General features: G+C 51.0%; 2 protein-coding genes across 2 annotated transcripts in view; both read left to right on the top strand.

Moving 5' to 3' along the window:
• Positions 1-3,875, top strand: part of LOC119956996 (adenylate kinase isoenzyme 5-like) — a 38,010-nt gene extending 34,135 nt beyond the window's left edge. The window contains exons 7-8 of the mRNA XM_038784580.1: positions 3,541-3,741; positions 3,840-3,875. Coding sequence (XP_038640508.1) covers positions 3,541-3,741; positions 3,840-3,875 — 237 coding nt within the window. The remainder of the gene's footprint in view (positions 1-3,540; positions 3,742-3,839) is intronic.
• LOC119957233 (alpha-N-acetylgalactosaminide alpha-2,6-sialyltransferase 3-like) lies at positions 3,545-18,103 on the top strand. Its single transcript, XM_038785071.1, has 4 exons — positions 3,545-3,741; positions 5,067-5,473; positions 6,678-6,761; positions 17,774-18,103. The coding sequence occupies exons 2-4, from the start codon at positions 5,118-5,120 to the stop codon at positions 17,961-17,963; spliced, it is 630 nt and encodes a 209-aa protein (XP_038640999.1). The 5' UTR covers positions 3,545-3,741; positions 5,067-5,117; the 3' UTR covers positions 17,964-18,103.
• Positions 18,104-20,689: the final 2,586 nt, after the last annotated feature.

A 20,689-nucleotide genomic window follows, 5' to 3' on the forward strand; every position in this document is an offset into this window, starting at 1 on the left:
GTGCTAGCCTTTATAAGCAGGGGAATTGAGTTTCGGAGCCACAAGGTCATGCTGCAGCTGTACATAACTCTAGTGCGGCCGCACCTGGAGTACTGCGTGCAGTTCTGGTCACCACATTATAGGAAGGATGTGGAAGCTTTGGAAAGGGTTCAGAGGAGATTTACTAGGATATTGCCTGGTATGGAGGGAAGGTCTTACGAGGAAAGGCTCAGGGACTTGAGGTTGTTTTCGTTAGAGAGGAGAAGGCTGAGAGGTGACTTAATAGAGACATATAAGATAGTCAGAGGGTTAGATAGGGTGGACAGTGAGAGTCTCTTTCCTCGGATGGTGATGACCAACACGAGGGGACATAGCTTTAAATTGAGGGGTGATAGATATAGGACAGATGTCAGAGGCAGTTTCTTTACTCAGAGAGTAGTAGGGGTGTGGAACGCCCTGCCTGCAACAGTAGTAGACTCGCCAACTTTAAGGGCATTTAAGTGGTCACTGGATAGACATATGGATGAAAATGGAATAGTGTAGGTCAGATAGGCTTCAGATGGTTTCACAGGTCGGCGCAACATCGAGGGCCGAAGGGCCCGTACTGCGCTGTAGTGTTCTATGTTCTATGTTCTATGTGCAAACTCCACACGGACAGTGACCCAGAGCCGGGATCGAACCTGGGACCGCAGCGCCGTGAGGTATCAGGGCTAACCCACTGCGCCACCATGCTGCCTGTCTTGAACATGGATGGCTGGAACAGTCGTCCGCAGGTTGCGGTTCATGAGCAGCTGCGCCGGAGACATACCAGTTGACAGGGGGTCGCTCTGTATGCCAACAGCGCCAGGTTACAATCAGAGGCTGAGTCTGAAGCCTTGCAAAGCAGCCGCTTGACAATATGGACCACCTTCTCGGCCTTCCCGTTTGATTGCGGGTAATGGGGACTGGATGTGATATGCCTGAAGTGGTAGGGTGGTGCAAAGTCAGACCACTCTTGGCTGTAGAAACATGGACCGTTGTCACTCATTACCGTGAGTGGTATCCCGTGCCTGGCAAACGTCTCTTTGCAGAGTTTGGTGACGGACCTGGACATGAGGTCCAACAGTTTCACCACTTCTGGGTAGCTGGAGAAGTAGTCGATTAAAAGCACGTAATCATGCCCATTGGCGTGAAAAAGGTCTATCCCCACCTTGGACCACGGAGAGGTCACGATCTCGTGCTGTTGCAGTGTTTCCTTGGGCTGGGATGGTTGGAATTTCTGGCATGTTGTGCAGTTGAGGACCATGTTGGCAATATCCTGGCTGATGCCAGGCCAGTAAACTGCCTGCCGAACTCGCCGTTGACATTTCAGCAGAACTGTCTTGAACTTCGTCTTGTCTTCGCCATCGGCAAACGTGAGCGAGTTATCGATGTGGATGGCGTGGTCCCCCGCAGTGTACAGAAACAGAGCGATCTTCCTGGCACCCGATGCTGCCTCGAGGTCGGAGGACTCGATATACAGGAGGAACTTCAGTTTGAAGACCTTCCACTTGGCGCCGAGGTTGCCGGAGATCCGGAATTGCGGAGGATGTTGGATTGTTTCCATGCCTCTGAATACTTGCTTGCTGGTCGTTGCAGAGTCACTCGAGGTAGGTTCATTAGAGTTAATAGTTTCCTGGTACCATGATGCGTTATCTGAGTTGGTCTAACATTGACTGCAACTGGATGCAGTGAGACTCAAATCAGGCTTCTGACACAGGAGATGGTCCAACACTGTTTTATTGAACTTGCTTGTTGCTGTACATAATCTGCTGTGGGTTGACACTCGATTAATCTAAACTGATATCTGAGACTGGCTTGACCAGACTAGCTCTCTGTCACATGGAGAAGGTGACTCATGCCTTGTGCACTCTAACTATCTCTGTAGCTGTATCCAGTGAGAAGAGACAGACTCTTAATGCCTCGTGTGTTTTATAGTGGTAGTGTCCTGTCTGGTGATTGGTTGTTCTGTGTCGTGTGTGTTCATTGGTTATCCTGTGTGTCAATCACTGCCTGTCTGCATCTCATTATATCCATGAATGGATATCATGACAGTAACCTCCTCCAGCCCCTACATCCCTCACTATCCCTGTAACCCCCTCCAGCCCCTACACCCCACCCTATCCCTCCAACCCCTACACCCCCTCCCTATCCCTGTAACCCCCTCCAGCCCCTACACCCCTCCCTATCCCTGTAACCCCCTCCAGCCCTTACAATCCTCCCTATCCCTGTAACCTCCTCCAGCCCCTACACCCCTCCCTATCCCTGTAACCTCCTCCAGCCCCTACACCCCTCCCTATCCCTGTAACCTCCTCCAGCCCCTACACCCCTCCCTATCCCTCTAACCCCCTCCAGCCCCTACACCCCTCCCTATCCCTGTAACCTCCTCCAGCCCCTACACCCCTCCCTATCCCTCTAACCCCCTCCAGCCTCTACACCCCTCCCTATCCCTGTAACCCCCTCCAGCACCTACACGCCTCCCTATCCCTGTAACCTCCTCCAGCCCTACAACCCTCCCTATCCCTCTAACCCCCTCCAGCAACCTACACCCCTTCCTATCCCTGTAAACCCCTCCAGCCCCTCCCTATCTCTGTAACCCCCTCCAGCCCTACACCCCTGTCTATATATGTAACCTCCTCCAGCCCCTACACCCCTCCCAATCTCTGAAACCTCCTCCAGCCCCATACCCCTCCCTATCCCTTTAACACCTTCAGCCCCTACACCCTTCCCTATCTCTGTAACCTCCTTCAGCCCCTACACCCCTCCCTATCTCTGTAACCTCCTCCAGCCCCTACACCCTCCCTATCCCTGTTACCCCCTCCAGCCCCTACAATCCTCCCTATCCCTGTAACCCCCTCCAGCCCCTACCTATCCCTGTAACACCCTCCAGCCCCTACACCCCTCCCTATACCTGTAACCCACTCCAGCCCCTACACCCCTCCCTATCCCTGTAACCACCTCCAGCCCCGACAACCCTCCCTATCTCTGTAAACTCCTCCAGCCCTTACACCCCTCCCTATACCTGTAACCCACTCCAGCCCCTACACCCCTCCTTATCTCTGTAACCCCCTCCAGCCCTTACACCCCCCTCCCTATCCCTGTAACCTACTCCAGCCCCTACACCCCTCCCTATCCCTGTAACCCCCTCCAGCCCCTACACCCCTCCCTATCCTTGTAACCCACTCCAGCCCCTACACCCCTCCCTATCCCTGTAACATCCTCCAGCCCCTACACCCCTCCCTATCTCTGTAACCTCCAGCCCCTACACCCTCCCTATACCTGTAACCTTCTCCAGCCCCTACACCCCCTCCCTATCTCTGTAACCTCCTCCATCCCCTACCCCCCCTCCCTATCCCTGTAACCTCCTCCAGCCCCTATACCCCTCCCGATCCCTGTAACCTCCTCCAGCCCCTACCCCCCTCCCTATCCCTGTAACCCCCTCCAGCCCCTACACCCCCTCCCTATCCCTGTAACCCCCTCCACTTGGCTCAATCTCTGTGATCTTGTTACTAATGACCACTGCCTCTTTGTGCTTTGATCCAGCTGAACATTCTGGTAGCAGTGGCCCTGATTGGAGGAGTGACATTCGTTATTGCTGTGGTACACTACATCCATCAGTCCCCCTATCCCACAATACTCTCCCAGTTAGCTGGGCAGGCTGAACGGAGCCACAGCCGCTTCCTGGGTCTTTTCCTACGGGACAGCAAGGTGCTACGAGGCTATGTGAGCCTGGTCCAGCAGGAGGTAAGGCAGCAAATCCCAAACACCTGGAAGCTTTCTGTAACTTACTCACACAGCACCAAAGAATAACATGCATTTATCTAGCGCCTTTCACATCCTAGGATGTCGCCCAGTGCTTCACAACCATTGACGTGTAGTCACAGTTGAAATGCCGGAAGCAAACAGTAATTTTGCACAAACAGCATTGTGACGATGACCAGAAACTCTGACTTTCTGTTATTCATTGGGAGACAACATTCACCAGGACACTGGGGAGAACTCACCTACTCTTCAAACATGCCACAAGGTCTTCTACGTACACAAGGAAAGGCTGATGGCACCTCTGACAGTGCAGCACTCCCTCAGTACTGACCCTCTGACAGTGCAGCACTCCCTCAGTACTGACCCTCTGACTGCCCAGCACTCCCTCAGTATTGACCCTCTGACAGTGCGGCACTCCCTCAGTACTGACCCTCTGACAGTGCAGCACTCCCTCAGTACTGACCCTCTGACAGTGCAGCACTCCCTCAGTATTGACCCTCTGACAGTGCGGCACTCCCTCAGTACTGACCCACTGACAGTGCGGCACTCCCTCAGTACTGACCCTCTGACAGTGCAGCACTCCCTCAGTACTGACCCTCTGACAGTGCAGCACTCCCTCAGTACTGACCCTCTGACAGTGCGGCTCTCCCTCAGTACTGACCCTCTGACAGTGCAGCATTCCCTCAGTACTGACCCTCTGACAGTGCTGCACTCCCTCAGTACTGACCCTCTGACAGTGCAGCACTCCCTCAGCACTGACTCTCTGACAGTGCAGCACTCCCTCAGTACTGACCCTCTGACAGTGCGGCACTCCCTCAGTACTGACCCTCTGACAGTGCGGCACTCCCTCAGTACTGACCCTCTGACAGTGCAGCACTCCCTCAGTCACTGACCCTCTGACAGTGCGGAACTCCCTCAGTACTGACCCTCTGACAGTGCGGCACTCCCTCAGTACTGACCCTCTGACAGTGCGGCACTCCCTCAGTACTGACCCTCTGACAGTGCGGCACTCCCTCAGTACTGACCCTCTGACAGTGCAGCACTCCCTCAGTACTGACCCTCTGACAGTGCGGCACCCCTCAGTACTGACCCCTCTGACAGTGCGGCACTCCCTCAGTACTGACCCTCAGCATTGAAGGAGTTCTGATGCTTTCCATGTCGTTCCGGACTCTCACTGTCCACCTCCCTGTGGATGGTGACAGTGAGAGATAATGATGCAGTTACACTGACAGATGGGTAGGGTGATGGGGCAAAACAAGCTGAACGTGTGGACTGAAATCTGTGTGTGTGTGTGTGTTTCTGTCTAGCCGCTGTCACTGCACTGTGGCCAGTGCAGCATTGTCTCCAGCTCTGGCCAGATGTTGGGCAGTGGCCTGGGAGCAGAGATTGACCAATCGGAGTGCGTGTGGAGGATGAATGCCGCACCCACAGAAGGCTTTGAGGCTGACGTGGGCAGCAAGACCACGGTGAGAGTGGTGTCGCACACCAGCACCCCCTGGCTGCTCCGACAGGAAGTGTTCACCTCCCACCTCAACACCTCCATCTACATCTTCTGGGGCCCTCAGCGCAACATGAGGCGCGATGGAAAGGGGTTGGTCTATAACATGCTGCGGAACGTTCAAAACCGCTTCCCCTCTGCCAAGCTCTACACTCTGACAGAGGAACAGATGCGATACTGTGACAGTGCCTTCAAAAAGGCAACGGGGAAAGACAGGTGAGGCCATTCAGATTCCGGGATTGGGCTCTGAATTCGAGGGAAGGTTTCAGAAACAGGGATATCATTGCTGCATCAATGATCTGTGTTGCCAGGATTATCCTGGAGTCTGCTGGAGAGAGTCATTCATCTCCAGGACACCAGTGTTTTGAGCAGCATGGATCGCACAAGTGGTTAGCACTGTGGCTTCACAGCGCCAGGGTCCCAGGTTCGATTCCCCGCTGGGTCACCGTCTGTGCGGAGTCTGCACCTTCTCCCCGTGTCAGCGTGGGTTTCCTCCGGGTGCTCCAGTTTCCTCCCACAGTCCAAAGAGGTTTTGTCCTGTCCCTCAGGGCTGGGAACTGGATCTCAATTCAAACAGCCAGTGCTTCACCCAATGGTGAGAGTGTCTCTCTCACCCATAGCCAAGCAATGGGATTTGTCATCTAGTGTGCAGACTTGCGAATGTTCCTCTAACTCTAATCATGTCTCTCTCCATCTGTCTGTCTATTTCTCAATGTCTCTCTCTCTCTCTCTCTCTTACTCTCTCTCTCCCTCATTGTCTCTCTCTCTGTCTCTCGAACTCTATCTATCTTGCTCTCTCTGCCTTTGTCCCTCTCGCTGTCTTTATCCCTACTTCTCTCTCTATCTCTATCATTCTTGTTCTCTCTCCATCTCTCTCTCTACCTCTCTGTCTCCTCTTTCCCTCTCTTTCTCACTCTTTCACTCTCTGTCTCACTCTTTCACTCTCTCCGTCACCCTCTCTCTCCATCTCTCTCTCTCTGTCTCTCCCTCTTTGTCTCTGTCTCTCTGTCTTTCTGTCTCTCTCTGTCTCTCTCTCTCTGTCTCTCTTTCTTTCTCTGTATCTCTGTCACTCTCTCTGTCTCTCTCTCTATTTCTCACTCTTGTTCTCTGTCTCTTTATCGCTCTCGCTCTTGCTCTTTCTCTCTCTGTCTCCCCTCTCTCTCCCTCTCTCTCTCTGTCTCTCCCCTCCCTCCCTCTTTTCTCTCTCTCTGCCTCTCCCCTCCCTCCCTCTTTCTCTCTCTCTCTCTCTGCCTCTCCCCTCCCTCCCTCTTTCTCTTTTCTCTCTGTCTCTGTCTCTCCCCTCCCTCCCTCTTTCTCTCTCTCTCTCTCTGCCTCTCCCCTCCCTCCCTCTTTCTCTTTTTCTCTCTGTCTCTCCCCTTTCTCTCTCTGTTTCCAGGATGCTGTCTGGTTCCTATCTCAGCACTGGCTGGTTTACCTTTATCTTGGGGATGGAAGCTTGCAGCAGTATCCATGTGTACGGGATGATCAACAACACTTACTGCAGGTACAGGCCCTGACACACCACTCCCCATAAACAACCTCCACACAACCCTCCACTCAACCCTCCACTCAACCCTCCAGCAGTCCTTCTGCACAGTGACCATGCTTAACCGAGGCACAACCGATCAGAGAGATCTCCACAGAGAGAGATCGGGATTAGAGAGATTTACAGACAGATTGGAGAGATGTACAGACAGAGAGATCAGGATTGGAAAGATTTACGGATAGAGAGATCAGGATTGGAGAGATGTACAGACAGAGAGATCAGGATTGGAAAGATTTACGGATAGAGAGATCAGGATTGGAGAGATGTACAGACAGAGAGATCAGGATTGGAAAGATTTACGGATAGAGAGATCAGGATTAGAGAGATTTACATACAGAGGGATCGGGATTAGAGAGATTCACAGACAGAGAGATTGGGATTAGTGAGATCTCCAGACAGAGAAATTTGCTTCTCCCAGCTTTTCAAAACAGTCTTCCAAACGAGGAATAGGATGCAAATCTGACTTTGTAACTGGATTGACTTTTCTATGGTCCACAAACAATCCGGTTTTGGTACCATCACAATAGATGAGCTCCAATCGCTGCAACTCATTTTGTGATATCTTTCTTAAGCATGCTGTCAATCTCCCTTCATACCTGTGCTGACTTTAGTGAATTGAGCCTGTACGGATGTTGTTTAATTGGAATAGCACTTCCTACATCTACATCATGTATAATTAATTTTTAACTTCCCAATTTATCACCACATACAGTTCTGTGTGACTGTAATAACTCTTTTAGGTCATTTTGATTTTCCTCCGGAGGATAACTCAATAATTTATCCCAATTTCTTAATACGTCCTCATTATCCAGTTTAATTTGAGGAATGTCAAATTCAGAATCATCTGGATTTATCTCTTCTCCCTCAGTTACAATAACTAACACCTCCACCTTCTTTCTTTCTCTATCTGAATACCTTTTGAGCAGATTAACATGACACACTCTGTGAATTTGCCTTCTCTGCCTGACTTTCATATCAAATAATTGATCTCACTCAATTTACTTTCAATTTGATATGGCTCTCTAAATCTTGCTTTTAATGGCTCATCTACCATTGATAATACTAATACTTTCTCCCTACTAACAAAACCATGAATTTCTGAATCCTTATCCACCACTTTTATCATCATAAGTTGGAACCATTTTAAATGTTTTGTGGCCAACTCACCAGTCCTAATTAATCTCTCCGTAAAATTTGACAGATAGCCCAACGACATAGTTTCTTTTTTTAAAAATAATTTTTATTAGAATTTTTTACAGAAAATATAAAAATATAACAACAAGTAATAATATGCAACAAACTGCCCCATAACACCCGCAACTCCCCCCAAACCGTAACAACACATGTATCCTATCCCCCCCCCACCCCAACAAGAGAACTTAACCATAAATTTAAATTAAATAAATCAAATTTAAATAAAATAAACAAACATAGTCATCGTTCCCACCCACCCCCCCTGGGTTGCTGCTGCTACTGTCCCAGTACCCTATCGTTGAGCCAGCAAGTCGAGGAAAGGTTGCCACCGCTTAAAGAACCCTTGCACCGATCCTCTCAGGGCGAATTTGACCTTCCCTAGCTTAATAAACCCCGCCATGTCATTGATCCAGGTCTCCACGCTTGGGGGCCTCGCATCCTTCCATTGTAGCAAAATCCTTCGCCGGGCTACTAGGGACGCAAAGGCCAGCACACTGGCCTCTTTCGCCTCCTGCACTCCCGGCTCTACCCCAACCCCAAAGATCGCGGGTCCCCATCCTGGCTTGACCCTGGATCCCACCATCCTTGACACCGTCCTCGCCACCCCCTTCCAGAACTCCTCCAGTGCTGGGCATGCCCAGAACATATGGGCATGGTTCGCTGGACTCCCCGAGCACCTGACACACCTGTCTTCACCCCCAAAGAACCTACTCATCCTCATCCCAGTCATATAGGCCCGGTGCAGCACCTTGAATTGGATGAGGCTAAGCCGCGCACACGAGGAGGAAGAATTAACCCTCTCCAGGGCATCAGCCCATGTCCCGACTTCGATCTGTTCCCCCAGTTCCCCCTCCCACTTAGTTTTCAGCTCCTCTACTGACGCCTCTTCCACCTCCTGCATAAGCTTGTAGATATCGGATATCTTCCCCTCCCTGACCCAGACCCCCGAAAGCACCCTGTCACTCACCCCCCTCGCGGGGAGCGCAGGGAATCCCTCCACCTGCCGCCTAGAAAATGCCTTTACCTGCAGATACCTAAACATGTTTCCCGGGGGAGCCCAAATTTCTCCTCCAACTCCCCCAGGCTCACAAACCTCCCATCAATAAACAGGTCCCTCAGCTGTCTGATGCCCGCTCTGTACCATCCCTGAAATCCCCCATCCATGTTCCCCGGGATGAACCTATGGTTCCCCCTTAACGGAGCCTCCATCGAGCCCCCCCACTTCTCCCCTATGTCGCCTCCACTGCCCCCAAATCTTGAGGGTAGCCGCCACCACCGGACTCGTGGTATACCTCGTGGGAGGGAGCGGCCACGGCGCCGTTACCAGGGCCCCCAGGCTTGTATCCCCACAGGACGCTCTCTCCATCCGTTTCCATGCTGCCCCCTCCCCCTCCATCACCCACTTGCGCACCATCGACACGTTGGCCGCCCAGTAGTACCCCGAGAGGTTGGGCAACGCCAGCCCCCCCCCCATCTCTACCCCGCTCCAAGAAGACCCTCTTCACCCTCGGGGTGCCATGCGCCCAAACAAATCCCATGATGCTGCTGGTTACCCTTTTTAAAAAGGCCCTAGTGATAAAGATGGGCAAGCACTGAAAAAGGAACAAGAACCTCGGGAGAACCGTCATTTTGACGGACTGCAGTCTACCCGCCAGCGATAGCGGCACCCTGTCCCACCTTTTAAATTCCTCCTCCATCTGCTCCACTAGTCTGGTGAAGTTAAGCTTATGGAGAGTCCCCCAACTCCTGGCCACCTGCACCCCCAGGTACCTGAAACTCTTCACTGCCCTCTTAAATGGGAGTCTCCCAATTCCCTCCTCCTGATCACCCGGGTGCACTACAAATACCTCGCTCTTTCCTAAATTTAGCTTATAGCCCGAAAAGCCCCCAAATTCCGCTAACAGCTCCATCACACCCGGCATTCCCCCCTCTGGGTCCGCCACATATAACAGCAGGTCGTCCGCATACAGCGATATCCGGTGTTCCTCCCCACCCCGCACCAGACCCCTCCATCTCCCTGACTCCCTCAACGTCATAGCCAGCGGTTCAATCACCAGTGCAAAGAGCAGGGGGGACAGGGGGCACCCCTGCCTGGTCCCACGATAGAGCCTAAAGTACTCCGATCTCCTTCCATTTGTGACTACACTCGCCATCAGAGCCGCGTAAAGCAGCCTCACCCATTTGCTGAATCCCTCCCCAAATCCACACCTCTCCAGCACCTCCCACAGGTACCCCCACTCAACACTATCAAACGCTTTCTCTGTGTCCAGCGCCACCACTATCTCTGCCTCCCCCTCCACTGCTGGCATCATGATAACATTGAGCCGTCTCCGCACATTCGTGTTGAGCTGCCGCCCCTTGACAAATCCTGTCTGATCTTCGTGAATCACCCCTGGCACACAATCCTCTATCCTGGTAGCTAGGATCTTCGCCAGCAACTTAGCGTCTACGTTAAGGAGCGAGATAGGCCTGTATGATCCACACTGCAAGGGGTCCTTATCCCGCTTTAGGATCAAAGAGATCAGTGCCCGCGACATCGTCGGGGGCAAAGCCCCCCCCCTCCCATGCCTCATTGAAGGTTCGCACCAGCAGGGGACCCACCAGGTCCGCATACTTTTTGTAAAATTCCGCCGGGAACCCGTCCGGCCCCGGGGCCTTACCTGACTGCATTTGTCCGATCCCCCTGACTAGCTCCTCCAGCTCTATCGGCGCCCCCAGCCCCTCTACCAGCCCCTCTTGAACCCTTGGGAAACATAGCCTGTTAAATGACATAGTTTCTGACCGCTGACTGCAATTTCTCTTTAATCAATTTAAGAGGTCCTCTCACCTCGTGACCAAAAATCAATTTGAAAGAGGGCAGCACGGTGGCAGAGTGGGTTAGCTCTGCTGCCTCACGGTGCCGAGGTCCCGGGTTCGATCCTGGCTCTGGGCCACTGTCCGTGTGGAGTTTGCACATTCTCCCCGTGTTTGCGTGGGTTTCACCCCCACAACCCAAAGATGCGCAGGGTAGGTGGATTGGCCATGCTAAATTGCCCCTTAATTGGAAACAATGAATTGGGTACTCTAAATTTTTTTTAAATTCAATTTGAATGGACTGAATTTAGTTGATTCATTAGAGGCATCCCTCATTGCAAACAGTACAAATGGAATTCCTGTATCCCAATCTTCTGGATAATTCCGACTGTGGATCTTTAGAGCTTGACACTATCTTTCTAATGCCCCTGGTAATTCCTGATGGTACGCCATTGAGTTAAATTGCTTTATTCCTAAGCTGCCCATAACGTTCTTGAATAACGTTGACATAAAATTGGTTCCCTGATCTGATTGAATTTCTTTTCGACATCCATTTCTAGTAATAGATTTGGTTATCTTCACTACAACCCTCTTAGATGTAATGTTTCTTAACGGAATTGCCTCTGGTAATCTAGTAGACACATCCATGATGGTCAACAGATACTGATTCCCACTTTTCATTTCAGGCCTGGGCTCCACACAATCAATTGGGACCCGGGTAAAAGGTTCCTCAAATGCTGGAATGGGTATTAAAGGTGTTGGTTTGATTATCGCCTATTACCTGACGTGTGGAGTAAACGGTAAAATCAACTGCATCCTTATGCAGTCCAGGCCAACAAAAATATTTTTGTATTTTTGCTTGAGTTTTTTACTCCTAAATGCTCCCCTTCGGGAACCTCCTGCGGTCCCCACAAAACATCCTTGCTATAACCCACCGGTAATACCACTTGATGAACTTCTGCCCATTTCTCATCTGCTTGACTATGTAAAGGTGTAATCATGATCATCTTTATTACTGTCACAAGTATATTAATACTGCAATGAAGTTACTGTGAAAATCCCCTAGTCGCCACATTCCGGCGCCTGTTCGGGTACACAGAGGGAGAATTCAGAATGTCCAATTCACCTGACAAGCACGTCTTTCGGGACTTGTGGGAGGAAACGGGAGGACCCGGAGGAAACCCACGCAGACACGGGGAGAACGTGCAGACTCCGCACAGACAGTGACCCAAACCGGGAATCGAACCCGGGACCCTGGCGCTGTGAAGCAACAGTGCTAACCACTGTGCTACAGTGCCGTTCATTAATAATAACATAATGAAGATTCATCACTGAATAATTTGACATTTCATGACTGGCTTTCATTACAAAATCAATGTATAATTAATAAAGAAAAACTATGGAAAGTGAAAAGGCTGTAAGAAAAGGCTGTAAGAAGCCCAATGTTAAGAACTTAAAATGGTTTTCTTGACCTTGTCCCTGAGAATAATGAATACTGAGTGAAAGTGGTCTCCATTTTCTCATTAATACAATATTCAATTCTTTTTTTTTACATTTAGAGAGCCCAATTCATTTTTTTTCCAATTAAGGGTCAATTTAGCGTGGCCAATCCACCTAACCAGCACATCTTTGGGTAGTGGGGGTGAAACCCATGGAAACACGGGGAGAATGTACGACCACAAGGGGATCGTAAAACTGGTGCAACTCAGCTGCGGCGGGAGAGCATACTCTCCGAAACCCCATGGTTGGAATTCTCCGCCTGTAGGATTCTCCGTTATGCCGGCGCCCCGGGGGTTTCCCGACGGCCTGGGGCTGCCCCACAATGGGAAACCCCATTGACCGGCCGCCGTAACGGAGAATCCCGCCGGCTGGTCGGGGCAGAAATGTGGCGTGGCGGAACATCCCGGCCCTTATCTCCTTATCTCTGACCATTAAAGATTGACTTGCTCCTGTATCCCTTAAAACCTTAATCTCCTAAATCTACCTCGTACACAAGAATAAAACTACCCTCACAGATAAAATCCTGATAAGCTTCTGCTTATCCATCAACTTCTGAACAGGCCGTACACTCTGCTACACCTCTTCCACTGGGATAATGTTTTTTACTCCCACTTTAATAAACCCCACTGGCTTATCCTTCTTCACTGAGTCTGCCTTCCCAAGGCTTTTCTTAAGCTACCAATACTGCGACTTCACACATCCAACTTTATTACAATGAAAATACTTCATTTTCTTATCTCTCTGCCACTATCATAGGTTCCCTTTTTACTTTGAGGCAAACCCTCCTTAGCATCACCAACTAAACCTCCTTTCCATTGACCATATGGAAATGTTTAGAATCCAATGTATGTACAATCCAGCATTTGTCACAATTAGAGATTTCTCATTTCCCCAGTTTCTATCATTCACAGATTGAATTTGATGTTGAAACTTATTCAAAGTTGGGGCAGCACGGTGGCGCAGTGGGTTAGCACTGCTGCCTCACGGCGCCGAGGTCCCAGGTTCGATCCCGGCTCTGGGTCACTGTCCGTGTGGAGTTTGCATATTCTCCCCGTGTCTGCGTGGGTTTCACCCCCACAACCCAAAAATGTGCCGGGTAGGTGGATTGGCCACGCTAAATTGCCCCTTAATTGGAAAAAATAATTGGGTAATCTAAATTTTTTTTTTTTTAAATGTGCAGGGTAGGTGGATTGGCCACGCTAAATTGTCCCTTAATTGGAAGAAATGAATTGGGTACTCTAAAAAAAGAAACTGATTCAAAGTTATCGGCCATTTCCGCGACCAGTCCAGCATACAGACACAGTCATACAGGATAATGGAGCGAAATCTGAATATTTAATATTATTTGTAAGACTGTGAGGAAAAGACCCCTCGCTCCCAGAGTGATTGCACGAACAAATAGGGATTTGGTATTTTTAAAACAAAACGTTATTATTAACACAATATTAAACTCTTTAACATCGCACCCATAAATATCTTACAATTAACCCTTAAACAATACTACCAAATACAGTAAATACAATACCCTGAATTACCATCTCTGTTCCCAATTAAACAACAAGAAAGGAAAAAAAAACCAAACAGCTCTCAATCCATCCTACATTCCAATGGCGCAGAGTAATAATACTTGCTTTCCAGAACAGATTTGGCTCCTGTTAGGACCCCAGCAGACTCTGGGCTGGATGTCTTCAAAAAGCTGTTTCAATTGGTTTGTTTCAGTTTTCCCCTTGTCTTCAGACAAGTCTGCACTGCTTCAAATACTATTCATCTTTTTTAACTATCCTACTGAGAGAGCAAAACAACCTTACTTGCTGGGCTCAGTGTTGGCCAGAGCAGAACCCAACTCAAACTCTTTCACAAAATAACTTAATGCCTTAGCTCCAACCGGCAATTACATCATTTCCCCCAAGCTAAATACAAATGAACTCCCCAGGCTGAAAACATATTAACTCCCCGTGGACTTTCTTGGTCAGACAACCGTGCATTAGCTTTTTTAATGGTCAGTTTCACCTCTGTCTCCTAAAAGCTTTCTGGTTTTGCAAAAACATGACTACTGCAGTCAAACACACTCTAACTCAGGATTTTAACACTTACATTTCCAAATATTTAGAATCCAATGTATATATAACCCTGCATTTGTCACAATTAGAGAGATCTCAACACAGAGTGATCTGGATTTCAGAGATCACCACACAGACGGGAGGGAATCCTCGATTTAACTTGGCGTAGCCATTATGGAATACGGGAATCTTTGATGATCAGAGACCTGGGGAGGCCATGGGACTAAGTAGATGAGGAAGGGATTAAGAGTGGACATTCAAAAGGCAAGGATTAGTTACATAAATGAGCAAAATTCCAGTCAAGCAAGAGAACAGAGCTGAGCGAAATAATAATCAACAGGAGATGACAAGATGGTCAGGGAGTCGATTATTTACATTCTCTGTCAAATATTCGAGTTATCCAACCAAGAAATCCTGGGCACAAAGCAAGTAGCAAATTCCAATTGGCCAGCAGTTTAGTCATACAGTGGAGAAACCAAAATCGTGGAACAGGACCAAAGACATGAATCTGTGCTCTGTAACACCATGGACATCAACTGGACATCTGCCAGAGTATCACAGCACTGATACCTCAGTACTGACCCTCTGACAGTGCAGCACTCCCTCAGTACTGACCCTCTGACAGTGCGGCACTCCCTCAGTACTGACCCTCTGACAGTGCAGCACTCCCTCAGTACTGACCCTCTGACAGTGCGGCACTCCCTCAGTACTGACCCTCTGACAGTGCGGCACTCCCTCAGTACTGACCCTCTGACAGTGCAGCACTCCCTCAGTACTGACCCTCTGACAGTGCAGCACTTCCTCAGTACTGACCCTCTGACAGTGCAGCACTCCCTCAGTACTGACCCTCTGACAGTGCAGCGCTCCCTCAGTACTGACCCTCTGACAGTGCAGCGCTCCCTCAGTACTGACCCTCTGACAGTGCAGCACTCCCTCAGTACTGACCCTCTGACAGTGCGGCATTCCCTCAGTAATGACCCTCTGACAGTGCGGCACTCCCTCAGTACTGACCCCCTGACAGTGCTGCACTCCCTCAGTACTGACCCCCTGACAGTGCAGCACTCCCTCAGTACTGACCCTCTGACAGTGCGGCACTCCCTCAGTACTGACCCTCTCACAGTGCGGCACTCCCTCAGTACTGACCCTCACAGTGCAGCACTCCCTCAGTACTGACCCTCTGACAGTGCAGCACTCCCTCAGTACTGACCCTCTGACAGTGCAGCACTCCCTCAGTACTGACCCTCTGACAGTGCAGCACTCCCTCAGTACTGACCCTCTGACAGTGCAGCACTCCCTCAGTACTGACCCTCTGACAGTGCAGCGCTCCCTCAGTACTGACCCTCTGACAGTGCAGCGCTCCCTCAGTACTGACCCTCTGACAGTGCAGCACTCCCTCAGTACTGACCCTCTGACAGTGCGGCTCTCCCTCAGTACTGACCCTCTGACAGTGCGGCGCTCCCTCAGTACTGACCCTCTGACAGTGCAGCACTCCCTCAGTACTGACCCTCTCACAGTGCAGCGCTCCCTCAGTACTGACCCTCTGAAAGTGCAGCACTCCCTCAGTACTGGCCCTCTGACAGTGCAGCGCTCCCTCAGTACTGACCCTCTGACAGTGCAGCGCTCCCTCAATACTGACCCTCTGACAGTGCAGCACTCCCTCAGTACTGCCCCTCTGACACTGCGCCACTCCCTCAGTACTAACCTTCTGACAGTGCAGCACTCCCTCAGTACTGACCCTCTGACAGTGCCGCACTCCATCAGTACTGACCCTCTGACAGTGCAGCACTCCCTCAGTACTGACCCTCTGACAGTGCGGCTCTCCCTCAGTACTGACCCTCTGACAGTGCAGCACTCCCTCAGTACTGACCCTCTGACAGTGCATCACTCCCTCAGTACTGACCCTCTGACAGTGCTGCACTCCCTCAGTACTGACCCTCTGACAGTGCAGCACTCACTCAGTACTGACCCTCTGGCAGTGCAGCACTCCCTCAGTACTGACCCTCTGACAGTGCTGCACTCCCTCAGTACTCACCCTCTGACAGTGAGGCACTCCCTCAGTACTGACCCTCTGACAGTGCAGCACTGCCTCAGTACTGACCCTCTGACTGGGCAGCACTCCCTCAGTACTGACGCTCTAACAGTGCAGCGCTCCCTCAGTACTGACCCTCTGACAGTGTAGCACTCCCTCAGTACTGACCCTCTGACAGTGCGGCACTCCCTCAGTACTGACCCTCTGACAGTGCGGCACTCCCTCAGTACTGACCCTCTGACAGTGCAGCACTCCCTCAGTACTGACCCTCTGACAGTGCAGCATTGCCTCAGTACTGACCCTCTGACAGTGCGGCACTCCCTCAGTACTGACCCTCTGACAGTGCGGCACTCCCTCAGTACTGACCCTCTGACAGTGCAGCACTCCCTCAGTACTGACCCTCTGACAGTGCAGCACTCCCTTAGTACTGACCCTCTGACAATGTGGCGCTCCCTCAGTACTGACCCTCTGACAGTGCGGCCCTCCCTCAGTACTGACTCTCTGACAGTGCGGCTCTCCCTCAGTACTGACCCTCTGACAGTGCGGCGCTCCCTCAGTACTGACCCTCTGACAGTGCAGCACTCCCTCAGTACTGACCCTCTGACAGTGCAGCACTCCCTCAGTACTGACCCTCTGACAGTGCAGCGCTCCCTCAGTACTGATCCTCTGACAGTGCGGCACTCCCTCAGTACTGACCCTCTGACAGTGCAGCACTCCCTCAATACTGACCCTCTGACAGTGCAGCACTCCCTCAGTACTGACCCTCTGACAGTGCAGCACTCCCTCAGTACTGACCCTCTGACAGTGCAGCACTCCCTCAGTACTGACCCTCTGACAGTGCGGCACTCCCTCAGTACTGACCCTCTGACAGTGCAGCACTCCCTCAGTACTGACCCTCTGACAGTGCAGGCACTCCCTCAGTACTGACCCTCTGACAGTGCAGCACTCCCTCAGTACTGACCCTCTGACAGTGCAGGCACTCCCTCAGTACTGACCCTCTGACAGTGCAGCACTCCCTCAGTACTGACCCTCTGACAGTGCAGCACTCCCTCAGTACTGACCCTCTGACAGTGCGGCACTCCCTCAGTACTGACCCTCTGACAGTGCAGCACTCCCTCAGTACTGACCCTCTGACAGTGCAGCACTCCCTCAGTACTGACCCTCTGACAGTGCGGCACTCCCTCAGTACTGACCGGCTGACAGTGTGGCACTCCCTCAGTACTGACCCTCTGACAGTGCGGCACTCCCTCAGTACTGACCCTCTGACAGTGCAGCACTCCCTCAGTACTGCAGTGGAGTGTCAGCCTGGATATTCAGATTGCCTCAGTTCGGTTTAGGATCTGGTGGTCTTTGTAAAAACCCTGTGAATGAAAATGTGCCTCTCTCATCGACAGCACTGAAGGCCACAGAGATGTCCCGTATCATTACTACGAACCCAGTGGACAGGAGGAATGTGCCGAGTATTACCTGCATGAGAATGCCAAGTACGGTGGGCACCGGTTCATCACCGAGAAAAGTGTCTTTGCAAAATGGGCGAAGGAGAGGAACATCAAGTTCTTCAGTCCTACCTGGCAAATTTCCTGATGCCAATTGAGCTGCAGTTTGAAGATGCGTGAACCTTGGGAGCATCTTCTCACTCAAACCTGCATCAGCCATGCAGGGATAGCCGGACAGCACAGCAGGAGCTTCACTCTGTTATTAATAAAGGTCCACATTACCCAGTGTGTGGAGCAATTGTTGCTGTTCCTCTATCTTCAGCCGGACAGGCTGAGGTCACGTTGTTTGTTTGAGAGACTCGTGAAGGTCAGTGAACTGGTGCCAAATAAATCCTGACACAATCGTCACAGTATCAGGAGGGAAAAGTTGGGAACAGTTCAGCTCTTGGCTCCCACCATCCCAGATGGGAAATGCCACCAATATATTTCTGGCACTCCTTTGCCAGGAAGGTTCTGGTGAATATTAATCACCGTAGATGGGAGCTGGTGTTAGGAATCTGCTTTAATTACTGCTCACGACTTTAACCTTTGATGCTGTGCTGTGTGCAATCAGGAGGGATTTTGCATGTTGAAACTCCTGCTGTCAATCGGAATGAATCCCAGGAGTTGGTGAGATGCAACCGCCCTCTCAGTCCCTCCTACTCTAGGGCAGGGGTTTTCTGAGCAATCTTCATTTGTTGATTAGGCAGATCCAGTGCCATAGCAATAACACAGCAGCTAATCAAGCCAACCTAAGTTGCCAATCTTGAATAAAGCTGCAGCCTCCCCCTCTCAGCTCCGTTCTGACAGCAGCAGAGATGCGTTCCATAGAACGTAGAACACACAGTGCAGAAGGAGGCCGTTCGGCTCATCGAGTCTGCACCGACCCACCCAAGCCCTCACTTCCACCCTATTCCCACAAAAACCTCGCCTAACCTTTTTGGACACTAAGGGCAAATTATCATGGCCAATCCACCCAACCTGCACGTCTTTGGACTGTGGGAGGAAACCGGAGGGCCCGGAGGAAACCCACGCACACACGGGGAGAACGTGCAGACTCCGCACAGACAGTGACCCAAGCTGGGAATCGAACCTGAGACCCTGGCGCTGTAATGCCACAGTGCTACCCACTTGTGCTACCGTGCTGCCCCGTGTAACATTCCCAACCACCATACTACAGAGAAGCTGGGGTTGTGATAGGGCCAGGCCAGCTGAGGTCAGCTCAGTTACAGAATCACAGAATCGTTCAGTATAGAAGGAGGCCATTCACCCATCTCCCCTGTACTCGCTCTTCGGTAGATTTATTCAGTTCGTCTCATTCCTGCTGCTCTTTCCTTATAGCTCTGGAAATACCTCCTTCTCCAGGTATTTGTACAATTCCCTTATGGAAGTTATTACCCAACCTGGAGAAACAGCACATTGCGGATCAATTTGCTGATTAAAAGGCATAGTGATTAGAATGGCAGCACAGTGGTTAGCACTGCTGCCTCGCAGCACCAGGGACCCAGGCTTGATTCCAGACTCGGGCGAGTGCCTGTCTGGGGTCTGCACGTTCTCCCCGTGTCTGCGTGGGTTTCGTCCGGGTGCTCCGGTTTCCTCCCACAGTCCAAGGTTGGGTGAAGGCCTAGCTGGGGGGTTTTTTCAGAGGGTTGGTGCAGACTTGATGGGCTGAATGGCCTCCTTCTGCATTGGATGGATCCTTACCTCCCTCTCTATGTCTTTTATGATGTATTTGAACTCTGTCTCCCCTGGCTACTGACTCTCTGCTTCCCCCTAACTATCCAATCAAAACCCTCAGCTGAGGTCAGTGAGGGGAGAATGGGTTGGATTTCCAGTGACTGGGAAGAGATCCCCCCCCCCCCCCCCCCACCACCCCTCCCCACGGCCTCCCCGCCGCTAAATGGAGGCAGGATAGAGCTTCCTGGGCAATGACTTCCAGAGTCTACGCACAAATATCTGTGTAGACCTCTCCAGGGAGCAAGCATTGGTCAGGGCCTGTGCACGCTGGTCTCAGATTCACCTTCAGGAAAGGAGGTTGAAAATTGGGAATTTAATAATGAATGCTATAGAATTGCGAACTGACCTCCCGTGACGTTGCTCCCTGTTAAAGCACGTCTCTACCAAATCATGAACAAATGTTCACAATGATATAGGTTAAGACCTCAAGTGAGTCAGCTGTGATCGGGAAGAGTTGCAAGAAGTGCGTTTGACACAGGAGGCGTGTGCTCTGTACCCAACCTGAACTATTTATATATGGGCCAGTATTAGATTGACGCAGTCTGAGTTCATGCCATCTCCTTTCTCCAGCAGTCACTCACCATCTCCACCAGATGGCACCAAACGCTCACTTTCCCTCCCAACCCCAGTCTTTCTTGTATCAGGACCAGGCAGACAGCTTCTCAACAGGAAAGGAAATCTATGTAACTCTCTCCCCTCGTAGGCCACAGATTCTGAGGGTCTATTGGGAGTTTGCAAGTCTTGGATGTATCGTTTTTCGTTGGGTTAAGGAGTCAAAGCATCACAACTGAAGCGAATTATTGAGATTCAGATTCATCAAATATTTCATGGAAAGAGGCGGCAATTGGCACAGTGGTTAGCACTGCTGCCTCACGGCGCCGAGGACCCTGGGTTCGATCCCGGTCCCGGGTCGCTGTCCGTGTGGAGTTTGCACATTCTCCCCGTGTCTGCGTGGGTCTCGCCCCCACAACCCAAAGGTGTGCAGGGTAGGTGGATTGGCCGCGCTACATTGCCCCTTCATTGGGAAAAATTATTGGGCCCTCTAAATTTATTGAAAAAAAGAAGTTAATGGAATAGTGGGGCAGTCCATTCCACCTG

The sequence above is a fragment of the Scyliorhinus canicula genome, chromosome 25 (genome assembly GCF_902713615.1).
Source record: "Scyliorhinus canicula chromosome 25, sScyCan1.1, whole genome shotgun sequence".
Taxonomy (NCBI): Eukaryota; Metazoa; Chordata; class Chondrichthyes; order Carcharhiniformes; family Scyliorhinidae; genus Scyliorhinus; species Scyliorhinus canicula.